At 36.4% G+C, this 20,324-nt stretch overlaps 1 protein-coding gene across 3 annotated transcripts in view; it reads left to right on the top strand.

Annotated features, from left to right (window-relative positions):
* The first annotated feature begins 19,193 nt into the window (after nucleotides 1-19,193).
* Nucleotides 19,194-20,324, top strand: part of LOC143378509 (lachesin) — a 351,722-nt gene continuing 350,591 nt past the window's right edge. Inside the window, exons 1-2 of one of the 3 annotated variants that reach the window (XM_076830328.1) lie at nucleotides 19,199-19,658; nucleotides 19,772-19,909. In XM_076830328.1, coding sequence (XP_076686443.1) covers nucleotides 19,774-19,909 — 136 coding nt within the window. In that variant the 5' untranslated portion in view covers nucleotides 19,199-19,658; nucleotides 19,772-19,773. Of the gene's footprint in view, nucleotides 19,910-20,324 lie in introns of all 3 variants that reach the window. The other 2 variants (XM_076830329.1, XM_076830327.1) reach the window with 2 other exon arrangements.

Here is a 20,324-nt window from a genome sequence, read left to right as displayed (position 1 = left end):
AACTGCCGATATCTTGGAAACGAAGCTTCAGATTGCAAAGTGGTAAATGACTATTGGATTTCTTTTTGCATGAGGAGTTTGCATGTTCGGCTTGTCTTGAAATGCACTTTTGATATGATTGCAGGTAAGAAAATGTGTTTCAGAAACATACCCCCTGTAGAATAGCATCTCGATAAGCAAAACTCCTTCGACAGGAGTAAATAGGTAGACAGCACACTACTTAGCAACTTGCGGATGCGTACCATCCACGCGTTGCTAGTTCAAATCCCCATAACCATCCATTTCTGAAACATCATTTTCTTATCTTAAATATCTCGAAAGTTAGCACCTCCCACACGGGGAGCTGCTAAACAAATCTAGTCCAGACCAACTACCAATCAGAGTTTTTGGTGACTATCTCGAAAACTAAAGCCGACCGACAGCTAAAACCTTCTGAAAGTCACCGAAGAGGGTGAACGTGATAGCATATATTAAGGTCAACGTTATTCCGACTGACAAAATATTACAATGTTGAATTAAGTATTTATTGAATACATTTTCCTCATTATTTAAAAAAAAAGCATCAATACGTTTATCAAAAGTACCTAGACTTTTAACCCTTCGTTGACACTCTGGGTGTGAGCCACCCATGAGCTGATTTTGACGCTCTGTACCTTCTATATGCAAAATGAATACCTTTTCTCCAAAGCTGACTTACAAACTATTTTTTCTCTCAAAATATTATATCCGAGCAACAACTCTGTAGATTTTTAGCTTCTAATATTGAAATTTTCAAAAGTTACAACTATTTAAAGATTTTCTTCGTTTTCTCTCGACATGTGGTAATCTAGAATTTTTTTCACAAAAACTGTGATTAAATTTCAATAGAAAAACTATTGGAATATATTCTAGAGATCTTAAAACTGATCCATGATTTTTTTTATGACCATTGGATTTTTTAGATGATAATGGCAGTTGTTCAAAAATTGCTCTGGGTGTGAGCCACCCAGGTATGTCAAAGTTGATCGAAAAAGGAGGTGTGTCAACGAAGGGTTAAGTGGGTATTCTAGTGTAAAACGCGGTTTTTCTTACACAATCCTTGTCATTTTTTTATAAAGCATCAATAAAACCTTCTCCGTCACAATTTGTTTCATGTACTTATCCATGCTTCAGTAATGTTTACAAATTTTATTAAAGAGAAGTGATTAAAATTTGTGACAGAATCACATTCGATACAAAAAAGTCTTCCCATGGTGTCCGTGATTCCGACTATTCTACTCACCTGAAATAAAAAAAACTAAAATGATTTTGTGACGTCCCACTATTTTTCGCGCGGTCCTAATTAGAGTCTTCCCCATAACTCACTCCACAACTCCGCCACTATCCCTAAAACACAACTCTTACCCCTTTCCCCCAAGCACTGGGCCATCCAGAAGATGTACCTTAGCGGTCCCCATCTCGCGATGGTCAAGTGCGAAATCCCCTTCCCCTCTTCGCCCTAAGAGGTACGATCTCCTCCCTCTCATCTAAATCTAAACAAGCCCCTCGTCCCAAAAACCCTCCTAAATCAAGACCACGACTCACTCCCCAAAACCCCTCTTAAATCGAGGCTACATCTCACTCCCGCTCTAAGACCCACCAAATCAAAGCCACTCTCACCCCTATCCAACCAAAACACCCAAAATCCATCCAATTGGTTGAGTACCCCCTTTTGGGAGTCCCAAATAAAAACCCCTGATATTGTATTACGACGCATATTTCGCGCATGAGTCAACAATACATTTCAATTATGTAACGCATATTTTGCACATGACTCATGGTACATACCGCGCATACCCCTCATACCTGGCATTCCGGAGCACCATATAAACACAAAGGACCCAGCGCCCGGAGCTCACTTGACTTTTGGTACAAACCACTTTTGGGAAAAACCAAACGCAGAACCTTATTGTTCACTTCAGTGATTATACATTATATTAGAATCAGGACCACCTTGTGCAAAAAGAACCATTAATCTACGGTATCTACTGTAAGCGATTATAATTACTTATCGTACAGGTGTATATCATCTCCAGTTATATTATTTCCTATTGCTTACGCTTTTCATATTTTACATTATTACTTATTGCATTTCTATCCTACCTATTGCTAATGCTTATTGTTTTTCTATTATTATCGATTGCTAAATGCTAATTGCTTTTATATGGTTATCGATTGCCAATGCTTATTGTTTTATATTATTATCTGTTGCTAATGCTTATTACCATTCATATTATTGTCTATTGCTAATGCTGATTGCATCTGGTATCATTGTCTATTGCGAATACTCACGTATTTCATGTTCATATATATTGCTATTGCTTATCGTTTATATACATGTTTATGTGCTAATGCTTTACGTCCTACGCATTATTATATTAACTCTACCGCTATCGCATTAATAGTGCATGGCATATTCTTGTGCGTTCTACTAAATAAACGCTCCTGTCTTAAATAACGTTTCGAATTATTGTATTGATCCTTCGGTTACGGAGATCCCAAATCATAATAAGCCATTGCAACAGCTGATCTAGCTTCGCGAACGCCAGGAGTTCTTATAGTGCTTACAAGGCTTACTTTCGCTTAGGTCTTGCAGGACCGTATAGCTAAACATATTTCAAAGAAATATTCAATACTTCAACTTGGTCTAAAAACTTTCAGACTCGCATAAAGTCTTAAGTGTTTCTTATAATTTAAATATGGATTTGTGACAATGGTCAATGCAAGATCAACAACAAGCGCATCCATTTCTTTTGTATCAATGACACACTGCGCCCTCTCTTGCGTCAGGCTTAAAATATCAACACTGGCCGGACTCTCCCGGTGATCGAACTATACCGGACTTACCCTATAACAGTTTATATTTCAGACATGTGAAATCGGTGTCTGGTTTGGGGCGTCGTATTTATCAAATAAGTATCAAAAGTATTTTTATGAATATGTTACAAATCTTAATGAATATTTTTTTTCTATTTTTATTATTTAATGTAGTATCAACCACTTGTATGGGTTATTAGCGACCTAGGGTGTAGTTTACATTAATGAATACTGTTTAAATTCCAACCTGGATTTACTTGAATTAACCCTCAAACACCACACTGGGTCACATAAACCCAGGCCGTTTGGAAGATTCGTGGCCACTACTAAACGGTAAATGGTGGGGGAAAAAACTTTGGGACCCCTACTATGGATTCCACACCATGAGACCCCTAATTTACCTGAAGAAGCCGAGTGACATCGTGAAAAAAGGTAGTCTACGGGGCGCACAGACCCAGTGTGGTGTCCACGTCAGTATTTCCGGAAAAGTAGAGTTAAAGTTGCTACAGAACATTATTATTTGTGCAGTGATTTATTGTTCCGACAGTATTTCTACGCCGTGTAAAGTAGAACACATACTTTTCAATCGATAGAAAGTATTTAAAAAGCGATCGGCCGATGTGTAGGGAATATGTGGCGAAACTAGCATTTTTATTTTTTTTCAGTCGGTTTTAATTTTTTTTTAATCTTACCAATGGACGTTGGCACGGAACTGCCACGTTCACTGACAAGTGCGCGACGACCTTTAGGCGTTACACTTATTGTTAGCTCCGCAATTCTGCTGAGGCTTCATTAATTTTCGAAAAGTAGGTAACTGCATGGTATAGGGTCTTTTCCAGAGACACGTACCTGAAAGTGAGACGCACTACTTCCTATTCCGGCCGCACTAAACAATTGGTAACATTGATTGAACTATTAATACTAGTATTCTTGTCTCTGAACATAACCTCATTAAGCAGAACACATCGATCATGTTGTTTAAGTTCATTGAAACTGAAAACACTTTTCATTGACCTGGATTTCGTAGGAAATATTTCTGTGAACGGTGAGTAAATTTTTTATTACCTTGTTATCGCGTAGCTTTATATATTATTATTGGTTTAAATAGCGACAGTAGTTTCTTCTCTTGGTATAACAACGTGTGTTGTGGCCAAAATGTCGACTTGTTCTTTGGAGGTTGTAAGACTCCGACGACACAATGTCACACTCCTTGCGGTTTTTTCCACCGCAAGAGTTCACTAATTGAACGGTGATTGAGGTATGTGGAAGGATAGTGGTGAAATCAAACTGACACTGTAGCGCGTAACAACGTAACACTTAAAATATATTCTGATAAAATTGACTGAAAATACTTGTACACTTGAATTTCGGTAAAGTTATAATGTGCGCTGGTAGTGTCTCAGAATGCTGAATGCAATTCTGTCGATGATGATAGTACAGAGGTTTTGTTCGATCTGGTTTTCCAAGTTGCATTCAGGCTCTACCAAGCCTTTGAAAGCCCTTGCAGGGGTGTGTCTTAAAAAATAAGAGGTGGTAGACTATTGCCTATTGGCTGTAAATGATTGTGGCATTGGGCGACGAAACGCACCGGAAAGGGAAGCTGAGTTCCACGAAATCGCATCGAACGGCGCGACTCCGTTTGTTTATGTCGTCTAGAGATACGCGGTCTTGACTCGGCCCAATAGCCCATATTTCACGGCACCGCTGGTAAATAGTTACGTCCCAAGATTTTAGGCCCGGACGGTCGGCTCAAGTGTTTGCCACGTGCGGATTGACGAAGCACAGGCCCAGGAAACGCTTCGAATTCAGTAATTGTATTTTTCACGCTCAACAACGTGTTTTAACATTTTTTTTCTGCCTACTGGATTTTTTCTGTGCAGGTGCATCTACCCCTCGATGTAGGGATAGATGCACCTCAAAATCGAAGGAGAGATGCACCATCAATTAATCATCTACAGGACATGCCGAGGGTATATATAGGAAAAGCAAATGCTCCTGCCAGAGCGACATGGATAGCAGATCAGCTGAAAGAAGCTATTTCGAAGCTAAGAAACAAAGAAATGGGTCTACATGTTGTTTCTAAGGAGTGTTGCATATCAAAGAAGACTGTTGAGAAGATATAGATCACATACTGACTAAGTAGTCTAGAAAATATAAATAAAAGAAAATTATTGGAAGAAGTGAAACGAGAAAAAGTAGAAAAGGCACTGCAGAAGAACATAAGAAGACACAGTCTGGACTGCTGCCAGCAATGATTAGAACTATGAAGAGTAAGACCAAACAAGTAAAATCTAAGATAATTTCAACCTTAGGGAGGGACTAATAAGGAAGAATAAAAGATTAAACCAAAGAACAAGTCAATCAAGGCTGATTAAAACTCTGCTGACTATTGTAATGAATGCTTAGAAGATTATAAATCAGGCAGTTCTACAGTGGATTGGATTCGTTGCCTGGAGTGCTTAAAATGGCTCCATGAAACATGTACCATGTATCCATGTGTCCTCCATTGTGTAATATGTGTGGAAGAGACAAAACAGAATAAAAGTAGGGAGAAGAGGGTACAAATAAATAAGCACATCCCTCCCGAGTCTGAAGTGCATCTCTCCGTCACACTTAGGGACAGATGCAGTTTCTCAGAGCTTTTTAGAAAGCTTATTGCAATGTTGAAATAAAGTTTCTTTATACTTAATGTTATATTTTCTTAAAGAGATTGAAATAAATAATTAAACTACATTTACGTATACTTTTAGTTGTATTTATTTAAGACTTTATCAGCAATAGAAGAAACGTGGGGTGTCTCTTCCCAACCTAGTGAATTTTCGTACAAAGCTTGGTGCATCACACTAAGTCGCAAGGTGTAAAGAAATGTAACATCTAGACATTTGGTTAGACGTCCGCGGCCTGGGAGTCAAATACTTGGCGTGGCAAGGCAAGGTCAAGGTGTCGATGAATGAGAATTATTTAAAAACCGCAAACTATTGAACGTGTACGCAATGTGTCAAAGCTTTATTTAAATTGATGGATTAGCTGTTCGCCTGCGAAAGGCAACGTATTGGTGTCGATGAATGATCTCAGAATTCTTTAAAAGCGCAAAATAATGAAAGTGTACTCGTATTGTCAGAGTTTTAAATTGACAAATTATGTGAAAGCCTGCGAGGGGGTGGGTATGGGTATTGATGATCTGAGAGCACCTTGCCTGGCCACGCCAAGTATTTGACTTCCAGGCCGCGGACATCTAACCAAATGTCTAGATGTTACATTTTATCTTCACATTATTAAAATGTCCGCGATATGAGCAATGGAATGTGTCGACACAGCATTTTCGCTGTGTATATGTAGTTGTGTCATCTTAAGGGGGTATACCCGTTTGAACCCTCGGAAAATGTATACATTTTGTGGATTTTTTTACAAGTCAACGGTTTGATGCAGATTTCCCGTTTTTTAACTATGTTTACATAGTATTATGAACTACTTATAAAAAAAGTTTCAGTTAAAAAACTATTGTTTTTCGGAAGTTACGGATACATGTCCGAAAGTCTCTCGATTTTAGACGGCTAAACGGTGGCCCTAAAAACTCGCGCTACGTTCAACCAATTCACTTCCAATTTTGCATGCAGAATCATAATAAGATTCCGCATCGTCCAACGAAGGCTTTTTTTATTTCGATTCCCCGTTTATTATTTATAAAGGAAAAAGGTGGATTTTTCTCTTAGAAAAATTTAACTTTACCTTTGATCTCTCACCATTTCTTTATTTTTCAAAATTTTCAAAATCGCCTTCGTTGGACGATGTGGAACCTTATTATGATTCTGCATGCAAAATTTGAAGTAAATTGGTTGAACGTAGCGCGAGTTTTTAGGGCCACCGTTTAGCCGTCTAAAATCGAGAGACTTTCGGACATGTATCCGTAACTTCCGAAAAACAATAGTTTTTTAACTGGAACTTTTTTTATAAGTAGTTCATAATACTATGTAAACGTAGTTAAAAAACGGGAAATCTGCATCAAACCGTTGACTTGTAAAAAAATCCACAAAATGTATACATTTTCCGAGGGTTCAAACGGGTATACCCCCTTAAGCGCAGTTGGAAAGCAACTTTATGAATTTGCAGCTCATTTTGATTTCACATCTTGTTTTTATATTTTATATTTTCTTCTATTTTTTTTTTAATTTATTTGATAATACTCTCTTCCGTCCTCGACTTTTTCATGTACTTTGCGTAATATTTTTACATTTTTTAAAGTTTTTTATGGGGATCTCACTTCTTTTTACAAAGATAATTTGCATAGGGAATGACTTCAGATAAATTTTAATTACAAATTACAAAATATCACGGGACAGAATTAAGGATCAATTCTACGTATTTAACAACTACCAAAAAAAACCATGTGCACCGCATTGCTAATCTCTCTCTATATATATATTATATGTATAGTACTTTGGGTACAGTACATGCTGCACGAAGCAGCTTATGGCGCTGAAAGCACCCTTTGACGCTGAACGTATTTAACATTGAACTGTATTAACAACCACAATTAAATCCTTTCGAAGAAAATATGTATGCAGTTTTAGCATTTCGTGGCCAAGCTTGTTTTTCTACTCGTAAATCATCGACGGATACCCACGTTGTGCCCTTACCCCTTACCATACTCGTGCAATGACCATCGGCAATACTTTTACCGTGGTGGTAAATCGCTGCCTTAAGGGGTTACGCCACCCTGAAAGTTTTGAAAACACGATGTTTTTTTCTTTGCATTTTCTTATTACGCGAAGTTTTAAGAATAATTTAAGTCATTGTAGACACAAAAATTCCCCAAAATAGCCAAGTTATAGGCTTTCAACGAGGCGCGGATGTCGATATTCCGCAGCAGGTAGCGACCACTCTACTTTTCTTCTTTTGCGTTTTTCTCGAAACTACATTTTCAAAGATGATCTATCAAATATCGCCAAAACTGTTTGTCCGATTGAGTTCAAACTTGGCACGCATATTCTTAATGGTATTATCTACGATGTAACATATCAGTTTCCCATCCTATACCCCATTCGTATATAATTAATGGTTTAAATTCGTTTTTTCATGTGAAAAACGTATAATTTTTTTCACTTTTAAAAAAAATTTTTATTACCTACCTTTAGTACGCTGTCTTAAGAGACTATACAAAAAAAAATAAATAGGAAAACATCCATAAATTTTAATATATTAATTAATCTTCTAGACCCCCCCACGCGAGCTGGTCGAAAGTGTAACTATGGAACAGCAAGTCCGAAATCAAAATTAATTTTTTTTTTTATAAACTATATGAGTGTAGTTTCCGTTGTACTTACCGATTTCTTAAACAAATTATTTTTGTAAAAATGGTGTGCTTTACAAGAAAAGTTTCAAAAATGCTGTTCCATAGTTACACCTTCGACCAGCTCGCGTGTGGGGGTCTAGAAGATTAATTAATATATTAAAACTTATGGATGTTTTTATATTTATTTTTTTACCTACAGTCTCTTAAGACAGCGTACTAAAGGTAGGTAATACAATTTTTCTATGAAAGCTGTAAATTATTCCTAAAAAAAATCTTAAAAATGGCTTACTTTTCCGGCGGTCACAGTGGTGTTCCCCCTTAAGTTTATAACAGTCATGTACCATTTGTATTTTAGTAGTAGGTAGTGCTTTGATGTAGAAATTTTCCACTTACGTTGTTCCACTACTGTCGTGATCGAACAAATGTAATTTTGCAATAAGAATATATTTGGAAGCAGTTATATCGATATTCTTCATTGTGTTTGAATTTTAATTATCACAATTATTGCAAGAATCTTTCAGATTTTTCCATCCTGCGAAATTGTGTTTTATTATATCTTGAAATTCAAATGATTTTTTTTAACATCGTGGGCAGTGCAAGATGTACCACACAATTTGTACTGATAATATATACTTGTGTAATTACACTTTAAATATCTTAATACCGTTGTAATTTCGTGTCGTAGGGGAGACCGCGTATGTTTGTCTCATTTTCTTATTTTCATTTTTTTATCGGTTATGGCTGCAGGGAAGTTCATTCAAACTTAGATTAATATAAACTACGTACGTCCGACTTTATAAAAAAAATTGGTCCTGTGGATTTTGTCAACGAGATTAGGAGTTAATTCACATAATTTGCAGGAACTATTTTGTGACAACACACCCCGAGGTCGGGTTGGTTGTCACAGTATCTGGGGTTGATTGCCACACATTTGGATAGCTAAGTTTATGAATAAAAAGTCGATTCAATTAGGAAAGTAATGTCTCTTTTTATTGTATTTCTGACAATTTCGCGCTAGAGTGCGGTAATTTATATTATAATCCGTTGCAATCCCTCTTATTGTGTAATTGCCCTTTTTAACCTCTCTTGCCGCACGTAACATTAATTCCGGGAGCACCTCACCTCTGGATGTCTTCTTCTTATAAGTTTGCGGCATTATTATTGCGAACTGTTGCCAAACAAACAAGAAAATAATATCACATTATAGGTACAGCAAGTTACACCGGGATTAGTTGTCACATGCGGCAAATACCTAATCCCAATTGTTCTGTGGCAACTTGCCCCAAACCGTCAAACAATTTCACCTCTCTATCCATGTATTAAAAAGTTTAAAAAATGCAAAAAAATCATTACGGTAAGTTAGAAAAAACTCTAAACTAAGAGAATAATGCAACAATGGTACAGTCAATACTAAGAAATAACCTGTACTTACTTGATAGAAAATACAGCGTAAATACTTCGAGCGCACGAAAACAAACACTGACACACTGTGTCTCCATGCGACTCGACTACGACTTGTGCCATGGGGGAGGAGGCGGCGATATGTTTACATCGCCATGAATTATTAGCACATTCCTATTGTTTATAGTGTCTTTGATATAGCGGTTGTGACAACCTACCCGTGTGACAACCATACCCGGTCTCCCCTACTGCATTCTTAATAAGGATCTCATGATCACAAAGAGAGGTAATAAACTCAGCTGCATCATGTAGCTGATTGTTAGAGTATTTTTCTCCTGCGAATTGCCGTAATGATATTACGTTTTGATTTTGATCCGATTTATATTGGTCCACAAAGACTTTTATAATATGATCAGCTTTTTCAGTCGAAAATTAGTTTTCGCTTATGGATGAACAATAGGGTAGACCGGGGGCGATTGTAATACGTTAAATATCTCAGAACATATGATAGATATTAACACAAATTTTGGATATATGATGAAGAATGACATTTCGAATACACGCATCCATATAATAGCAGTATAGATACACAATAGACATGCATAGTGAAGAAAATAACTTTTCGATACCCTAAAGTAACTTTTCCTTGCTGATTTAAAATTGAAATGTAAATACTCCCTTTGCAAGTACCTGCTTTCTCTATTTTTTAATATTTAATCTGGCCATTTTTAAAATAATACTGATCGTTACTTACCACTTTTAAGTGTCTCGTTAATAAAAATTTATAATTTAAGTTCAAAAACCTGGTCGGGGGCGATTGTAACATTGACAGTCGGGGTCGGTTGTGCCGCGACAGAACCGAATAGTGACAAAGAAGATTAATAATATTGTCTGGTTTGCATGGAATCCTATAGCACAGCACAAGCAGATGAAATGAAAATGGGTGCAATGTACTGAATGTAGGGATTCATCACATGAAGAATGCACCAGCCAAAACGTTTTCTATTTCTGCCACAATGGCGACACCGCATAATTGGTTATAAATTTTACTTTTTTCATTTATTATTATAATTAAAATCAATAAATATTTTAAGTTTGTAAAGTTAAATTTGTGCTACTATCGAATCCATGCAGTGTTACAACTGACCCGGTGTCAGGGACGGTTGTAACACTTTCTCCGCTTCACATTTTTTATTAATAACCGGAATATTACTTGACATACAGCGAAACTGTTGTGGCTCAAATAATGTCAGATAAGTAAGTAACATTTTCGTAAAAAAAAACTGTTGTTGTAACTGTAATAGCTTTTGCGTAATCGTATTCCAAAGTCAAAGGGTTACTACCGCCCCCGGTCTACCCTATTATATTTTTTCATATTTGGAAGTTTTGTATTGCAATATTTATCAATGGATTTCTGGCCGATTGATGAACGCATAAGTTAGACTGTAAAAAGTTAACATTCGGCTGTTATTCCAAACAATATTGGTCTTTAGTTTTAGTCGAAGGTGTCCATGTGTCAAAATAACTGAATAAGTAGGTATGTATACGAAATCCTTCCTGCAAAATTATGCGTACACGCATAGCCTGGCGTAGGTCACAGCATCATTTTACGCTTCGATTATCTACGTATACATGAAGTCCTCGGTTTAATTACAAATAAAAAACAGTTTGATGATATACAAACACGACGCAATTCAAATTTGATCAACTTCCCTTGTGCTTGAGACTGCATTTTGGTTGCAATACAATGGTGCAACGATACATATTTGTAAAAACACGTGGCATCTCAAATTTTGACAACTTACCTTATTTGACACTCGTCAGGCTATAACCTGTCTGTAAGCTGTCAAAATTTGGAGTAGATTGCATAGTGGAGATAGCGACTGACGAACGAAACATGTATTAGTTCCTTTTGGGTTAAGGTGTGTGTGTAACGCGTATACGATTATATTGACGAAAATTTGGCTTGAAGAAGAAATATATATATATATAAAGAAGAAAGATATATAAAACAAAATTTATGTTAAACGATTTTATTCAAAATGCACTAAAACTAAATTGAAATGCACTAAAAACTAAAAAATATTATTTTCTTGTACTACAACTTTGATGGTGTCAATATCACTTTAAATAAAATCGTGGGGCACCATGTGCAAACAGAAGTTGAAGTATTAAAGTGATTCATATCTTCTTATGAAATATCGTGCCCCACGATTTTATTTAAGTGAATTATTTAAAGTGATATTTAACACCATCAAAATTGTAGTACAAGAAAATAATTATTTTTTAGTTTTTAGTGCATTTTAATTAAGTTGTAAGTGCATTTTTAATAAAATCGTTTAACATAAATTTTTTTTTTATATATTTTATTTTCTAGTTTTTAGGTTTTATGGATATACATTTCGCAACTAAACTTCTTTAAAAATATCTTTTATTGCTCTACACAGATTAATAGTTTGCTTAAACGCTATAGTGCTAAAGTCACTAGAAAATAATTTTTTTCTTGTACTACAATTTCGATGGTGATATACTTAGAACGCCTGCAAAGTTTTAGTTTTACTATTCGTACATACGTGACGGATCATTTCTCGATAAATTGTGTATTTTCGGTAATCGCGATGCGAGTAGCGTATGTACCGAACGCAGCGGCTCTTTGTCGTTTTCGTAAAGAACGCGAGTGGCTGATTTCGAAGTGATTCGGATTTCTGGATATGGGTTATATTTATTGATGACTGAGTAATTTTTCACCTCCTCAGGGTTAATTTGTTTTTTAAATATTGTATTGTCGTCCAAACTACGCACGCATGCAAAGTTTCGAGACAATCGGATTGGTGGAAGTGGGTTAAATTTGAGTTGCCAAATTTGAACCATACATACAAACATACAGAGGATCGAAGCTGAATAAAATAATTTAATAAAAATCTTACCACGATATTACGATATCTCTGTCATGCGTGGAACGATTTTATTGAATTTGGTCCTATTCGAAAGCTTATATGGGGTTTACACAAGAAAAATGCATTTAAATTTAGAAAATATTGCAGGCGTGATGAGATATTAATGAAATAAGTTTCAGTAAGGCTGGAATAGCCGTGTTTCGAGTAAAAGATACGTAGCAACGACAGTCGACATATACAGGGTGTCGAAACATGTACTTGGCGTCGAGACGCTGCCGCGTCTCGAAATACACTTGTTGTTAACGCTGTCCATTAAAATTAAACTTTTTTTCTGTTCTGTAAGATTCAATAGCCGCTTCTTATAGATTTTTGTGCGCTGCAAAAGAAGCTGCAAACCTTTTATCGCCACCACCCTCAGTTTTCGAGAAATTCGATTTTGAAAAAAAATGCAAATTTTCACATTTGAACATCTTTTGTGTTGAAACAATAATAGTTAATCGGTTGTATGGTCTGTCAAATTATTCTATGAACCCCCGCGAACACAACGATATAAGTTATTATTGAATTATAAGCATTTAAATATGTTTAAACAACGATCAAAGGGAAAAGGACACCCGAAATGCACCAATTTTTGCAGATTTCTTGCTATATATTTTAAAAACTAAGGGTCTAGGAGAAAAATTAACTACTCCACACGATGCAGCAGAAATTTTTCTTTCGGAGACCACCAACAGAAGTGGTAAGTCATGTTTTGTTTTCAATACAGAAGCGAAAGAGTTTGGCAAAACGTGCGGCGCCGACAGTGGTAGTCACGCGCGTTAAGCGATTGTGTGACGCTGAGCGGCAGTGTATCGCACGCCGCCGTTGAGTACCACTGTCGACGCCGCACGTTTTGCCAAACTATTTCGCTTCTGTATTGAAAACAAAATGTGTCTTACCACTTCTGTCGATGCTTTCCGAAGGAAAAATGTCTGCCGCGTCGCATGGAGTAGTCAGATTTTCTCCTAGACCCTTAGTTTTGGAAATAAATTTAAGGATATCTGTAAAAGTGGGGCATTTCGGGTTTTCTTTTCCCTTTGATCGTTGTTTAAACATATTTAAATGTTCATAACGCGCCAGTAACTTATATCGCTATTACTGTTTCGACACAAAAAATGTTCAAAGTTGAAAATTTGCAGTTTTTTTTCAAAAGCGAATTTCTCGAAAACTGAGGGTGATGGCGACAAACGGTTTGCGGATTCGTTTTCAGCGCACAAAAATCTATAAGACACGGCTATTGAATTTTACAGACCAAAATGGCTGTTGGACAGTGTAATTTCTGTTACTTGGGCACCTTGGATATATCTACCGTAAATAATTTTTTTTACAAGACATTCGCAGAAAGCAAATATGCACGAAATATGCAAAACGTAATATTTTAATTCTCTGCTACTGATTATATACAGAATTACATAACACACATTATTCTTCATTGTAAAAGTAATGTAATCTAACGGTGTAAAACAGAACGTATTGCACCTCACAAATTTGTTAAACTGTGTCGTATATTTCCTCTCTGTTACTTTTTGTTAATATTGTTAGAGCTAAGAATATTAAGCTAAATTCCTTTTTATTATTCAACTTAAATATCAATGACGAAATAATAATAAGAAAAGTAATTAAAAGGTAATGGAAGAATTCCTGATTCTTTTATCAATCTTTCTAGGTCGAGATATTTCTAAATTCGTATAACGAGAAACTGTTTAACCATTTCATAAAACATGGTCTCAAGGGAAGTATGAAATTCATAAATGCACAATACGAAGTTTATCGGAAATATTAACTTCGTTACCGCAACAAAAATCGAGAAACTGATGAAATACACCAGGGTTCTGTTTGGAAATTTTTATAAGACTGACTTATTTTTTTATATAATTATCATATATAAGAAAATATAAAATATATATATACATATATCATGAATTTGTACTATTAAAAGTAATAAGCAACACCAAAATTAATGTTTTTCAAATTATTGCAAAGTGAAAGAAGAATTTTTTAATAGCAAAAACCAAAATTGAGTGAAATTGATACAATGTAAGTGCAAATACAAAAGCAAGAAGAATTCCAGTGAAGATGACAAAAAATATGATAGTGCTACATTTACAAAATTTCGTAAAGTAGGCTTTGGTATAATAATTGTTTTGATATATATATAAACAATTATTATACCAAAGCCTATATATATATATCAAAACAATTATTATACCAAAGCCTACTTTAAGAAATTTTGTAAATGTAGCACTATCATATTTTTTGTCATCTTCACTGGAATTCTCCTTGCTTTTGTATTTGCACTTACATTGTATCAATTTCACACCATTTTGGTTTTTGCTATTAAAAAATTCTTCTTGCACTTTGCAATAATTTGAAAAACATTAATTTTGGTGTTGCTTATTACTCTTAATGGTACAAATTCATGATCTATAATCTCTAATAGCATATTATATTACTGCTGATCCTTCGACGCTGACAATATCCTAATATATAAAGCAGAAAGTATTTGTGTGTTTGTCGCCTAAAAACATTCGAATGGTAAACTCTGGGGTCAAGAAATGTGCCCCAGCTCATTATCTCTAGCTAATCCAGATGAATGTGACAATTTTCGCAAAAAAAAAATTAATAAATAAAACATTTTTTTTTTATAAAATCAGAGTCTAAATTTTGGGCGAAGCCGAGTAGTAAATCTAGTATTTTTATAACCGAAACTGGGAATATACAATTTCTAGGTAAATAATATATGAACAATATAACGTCCGGCTTTACCACAGAACTTTCTATAATTACGATATCACCGCTTTAACGATATGTAAATAATAAACAAAATTATATTGAAGTATGAATCATAAAGTACAGCTGGATTTGTAATATTTAAAGACAACGGTACGAATAATTATTAATCGATCCCACGATTTCTTCCAGGTACTTGATTTAGGTAATTACGCACAGGTATCTAGAGCTGTGATAAAGTTTACAAACTTTTCAATGGCATGGTGTTATTGGTACCATTTTCGGAGGACGAAAGAAAATGATTGCTGGCTCCAAGCAGGCCATATAAATCTTAATTACAGTGTTAATTATATTCATTTACATAATCCAGCTGCCTTTACCTGCGTCAGAAATTGGATTTTCAGCGGGAGAGCAGGAAGCTCGAAGATTTCACTAAAATCAGGCCGTTAACCTGTCCGCGAACGTGAAAGACGTTGAAAAATAATTGGATAAACCAAGAATCGAAAGTTTAGAAAAAACAATTGCTTTATGGTTTAAATGCAACATTAAAAGCGAATATTTGTATTTAGTTATTACAGATGGAATGTGAAGGGAAACAATTTGTCATAGCCATACTGTCACAAAGCACTTTGAAGTCGTGCTTATTCGTTTATTGATTAATGCGCGCACATGTATATTTCTTAATCCTTTCGCTACGGCGTACAATTTCCGCGAAAGTGCTTTTTTCTAAATATTTTTTTTTTAAACTACTTAAGATGCTGACTAAAGTCGACGCTAGGATCCGCAGCTCGTTCCCTGACGCCGACTAAAGTCGGCGCTCGTACACGCGGGTCGTCGCGTGGGTGCCGATTAGTGTTCCTGATTTCTCGATATTTTTTGTTTCTCGAGAAATCAGAAATGAGATGATATTTCTTGAGAATTCTCGAGAGTTCTCGAAAAATTGAAAAAAATATTGCAAAAATGATATTTGTGGAATAATGTTGATAATTTTGATCAAAAACACAAGAAAACTTTAACTAAATGATTATTCCTGTCTAATTTATACAAAACTTGTGTAAATGAAAAAGTAGGTATTAAATATAATTGGTGAATTTATTTATTTAATACAAAATTTGTACAAAGCGAAACATTCCTTTTTGGTTTTAAAATTTATTTTTAAATAGCACAATGCGTCTAACGTAGCGTCAGCGAATCTATTTTTTGTAGCAAAATCTGTTATTGTTATATTTTGACGTTTCAGAAATATTTATATTGGCTGTTAAATGAAAAAATGCGTCTTTTGACACTTTTGGAAGAAATTCTGGATCATGCAAAAATTTATACGGGGTACAATAGTGTTATCTCCTCTTTTCAATATTTCTTCTTTAATAGCCACAAGAAACTCGTTAGGTACTTAATTCAGTATACAATTTTTCTAAATTTTTAAACAACAATTTAAGAGCACCTTCAGCAGTTAATAATATCGAATCTTCTGTACTGTGGTTTTCTATTGAAATTCATATAGGTTCTAATGTTATTAATAAGATGTATTATAAATTGTAGATGTGTTTATACGTTCGCGATTAACTAGTAATACATTCATTTACGAAAATAAATCAGATTTATAATATTTTTCCTAGACTTAAGTTTCTCGAGAAATTATAGTATTTCTCGAGAAATTATAGTATTTCTCAAGAAATTATAGTATTTCTCGAGAAATTATAGTATTTCTCGAGAAATAAGAAATAAGCAATTATAAAATTTCTCGAGAAATTCTCCAGAAAGCATTCTCGAGAAGGAGCACTAGTGCCGATTATAGTCGGCGCTCGTAGCGAAAGGGTTAATACTTAAATAATCAATTTTTTATGATAAGTTGGCTCCTTCTATTCGTTTACAAGAGAAGTGCTGCAAAATTTGACGCATAAAATTAAAATTACGGAATAGAACGTGACAGTTTATTACATGTTTGAGATTAGGTTAAAGGGAAGAAGCGTAGACATTTTCAGATCACGCGCCTTTTTTAAAAATCAAGATAAAGTGCTTCAATATAAAAACACGTCCAGGTTTAAATATAATATATGTTCAAATTTTTCAATAAAATTATAAAGTTTGTAAATATTACACAGTTGTCTTGTAATGCTCATGCGTGTGCGCGTAGAGGAAGGCAGAGGGGGGAAAAATCTGAAAAAAAAAAATAAATCAAAGAGAAGAAGAAGTTTACAACAGAAACTTAAAATTGCTTGACTATAAATTTAGTGTCTATAACCAGCTAGAAATTTAAATCATAATAAATAGCAGAACAATTAAAACGGTCATGTATGAATTAAGAACGCAAAGTAGTGAAGAAATATTGGAAAGAAATAAGGAAGAGTTTAAAACGTGCTTACTTTAATTCCAATCTAAAATTAATAGAACTTATCTTGTTGAAATTATCATACACATAGGCAAACACCCTGGTCAAGGTATTAGCTCAAGGTTAATTACCTGTTCTTCCTAGTCCGTACTACAAATCGCAGACATCTGGACTTGCTAACGATGATAGAGATCGTACCTCATAATTTTGGAACAATCACTTCCATCATTCTAAATTCCACCTCTCGTATTCTCATAACGTCAGCTCAGACTGCTCCAACCCACCGTCTACATCGTTTTCTTCGTGCTCGTCGCGTAGTTCCACGGTAGTAGGTCGTGATCTTCTTAGATGCGTGGAATTGTCGCAACGAAACTCGTTATCTCGTGTCTAGAAACAGAACAAGCCATCTAACCTCTGCGCCAGGGAGAAAAGGACAGACGTGATTCGGGGATATGACGAATGAAAAGTGAACATAAATTTGATGGGAAAATGAATAATATTTCAATGAAATATATTTGATTTACCACCGGAATATTTATCCATCAATGTTTATTGGATCCGTCATATTTTTAACATCCATTCTGAGACTGCCGAAGCCGCGTGTTTCTTACAGACACTCTACCAACGTTCATTCCTAAGGATAACAATGTATTTGCAATTGTAATCGAAGCGATATCCGCGAGTATTTATGATACATCGAATAATAAATTATTCAGAAGAAATATATTAGCTCGTTAGAGTTTTCCTACATTTGCGATCATAATTTATTGCAAATCAATAACTAACGAAACACTGTTTAGTATATACGCGGAAATCTCCCTTTCCTCGAGCTCGTGATAAATCGTTTGCTGGTATGAATAGTTATTCCTCAGCTCTCGAACTTTGCCAGGACGAAAACGTAACGGAATTTCCCTAGGATATCTTTCTCCGCACCTCCATCAAAATTAACCAGCGTCATAGGCACGCGATGTCACCGATTACGATGCCCTGCAAGTTGCTCTAACGAAACTCGTTACCTGGTACCAGGGACATCTAGAAGCAAGCAAGAGGGATGCGACGAAGCAGTCGACCAAGCAGCTGTAACGGAGAAAGAAACAGGAACTCAAACGGCATGAGCTTGAAGAGAAACGGAGGCTAGCGATGGCTTCTAGCTACGAAGCATCCCAAGAAGAAGAAAGACGAAACGCAGGGGTTGGAAGAGGGGTTGAAGCACGGACATCCTCTGATAGAGAAAGAAACGAAGAATGAAAGGGGGCTGGTGAGGAAGAGAGAGGCCCAGATAGAGACAGAGAAAACGATAGAGGGAAAGAGGCATATAAAGGGGGATAGTTGGAGCGAGGGTTGGCTGGGGGAGGAATAGCAGGAGGAGGAGGAGAAGGAGAGATTTGTGAAGGTACGAGAAAGCAGCAGAGGTAGTAGCAGTGGCAGCAGCAGTGCCCGGGCATCAGGGCACAGTTTGGTCGGCGCAAGCGCCAGCCGGTAGACGGTTCCTGGTGCGGGCTGCAGGCGGCAGAGGGTAGAGAAGCAAGGGAAGTGGGTGTCGGAGGGTGCCCGTAGGAAGTTTATCGGTGGCGAGTGGTGGTGGGTGGAAGTGGTGCCTTCGGAGGTGGGGTTGTAGGTGGACGGTAGAGGTGGAGGTGGTGGTGGAAGCAGGAGCATACTCCGTATACCGAGGTTTCCAGGCAGCAGACAGTCTACGGCCCGGGACAGAGGGACCAGGACCAGCCTCGGAAGGGAGAGCTCGTCGTGGACCCTCTTCCTATCGATACGTGCGAGTAACGTACCTTTTTGGAGTGTTGGTGGCCTTGAATATACACGAGCCTTCGATCTCTGTTTGCTGGAGGAGACGGATACTTTTTAATGACGATTCACCGCGGTCATTTGCGGGACGTTCCGACTGGTGCTCGCGTATCAATACAGATTCCACTTGTGTGATCGTTAACATCATCCAGCCGTGTGCCTCGCGAGGGGACCACCGATCGGCGGCGAGGGAAGAACAACCTGGAGAGGAGGAAGAAGGGAGATGAGCGGAGTCGTTCGGCCGGGAACTGCTCGGAGCACGTGCCTCGCACGCAGAAGGCGCTCCGAGCGGCATCAGGTGCGCTAATCGAGGACTGATCTACGAAACAAAGTGAGACAGATAATAGAACGCTGCGCCACGATTCGTACGCCATTCTGTCATACATAAGTTTGGCATCATCTTACGTATCCTAGTTGACCCTTTCCTAAAGAACGGACATACAGGAATGACAGGTCGTGCTGCTAACGTGCCGAGCACGATCTCGATGATCGTGTTACTAACATCTATTCTGATGTTTGCCGGAATCGACGGCATGGGACACGGCGGTGGACACACTCTTGATCGTTCTACGTTTCATCAAGGTAAGTTCACCAATCAGCCCCTTCTTGTATTTATTTCACTTTTTATTTCGCTGGCTATAATATAATTAGTTTATTTAACAAATTTTTTTATTTTAAATGAGATTGATCTGTAATTTTCAGCCATTCAATTTTCATGTATTTTTTTTTTAAACAAGAAAAGATCGAGCGATCGAAGTAGGTTGTCGAATTAATAAAAATTACACGATTCTTCGTTTATCGCTGGTCGGCGTGAGTAGATCGGTATAAATTAATTAATTATCGCTCAGAGCATAAGAACGAGGATTTATGGAAAGCTTACTGAGCTGTAATACATCTGTGCATGATGGAATACAGAAGTTTCGACGTCGATGTACGATTTTAATATTAACTTTAGCTAGACGCACCAAGTAAATTAAAATAATAGGAACTAAAGGAA

Source organism: Andrena cerasifolii, chromosome 2 (genome assembly GCF_050908995.1).
Source record: "Andrena cerasifolii isolate SP2316 chromosome 2, iyAndCera1_principal, whole genome shotgun sequence".
In the NCBI taxonomy this organism is placed as follows: Eukaryota; Metazoa; Arthropoda; class Insecta; order Hymenoptera; family Andrenidae; genus Andrena; species Andrena cerasifolii.
The sequence above is the reverse complement of the archived record's forward strand: the minus strand, read 5'-3'. Positions and strand labels throughout refer to the sequence as shown.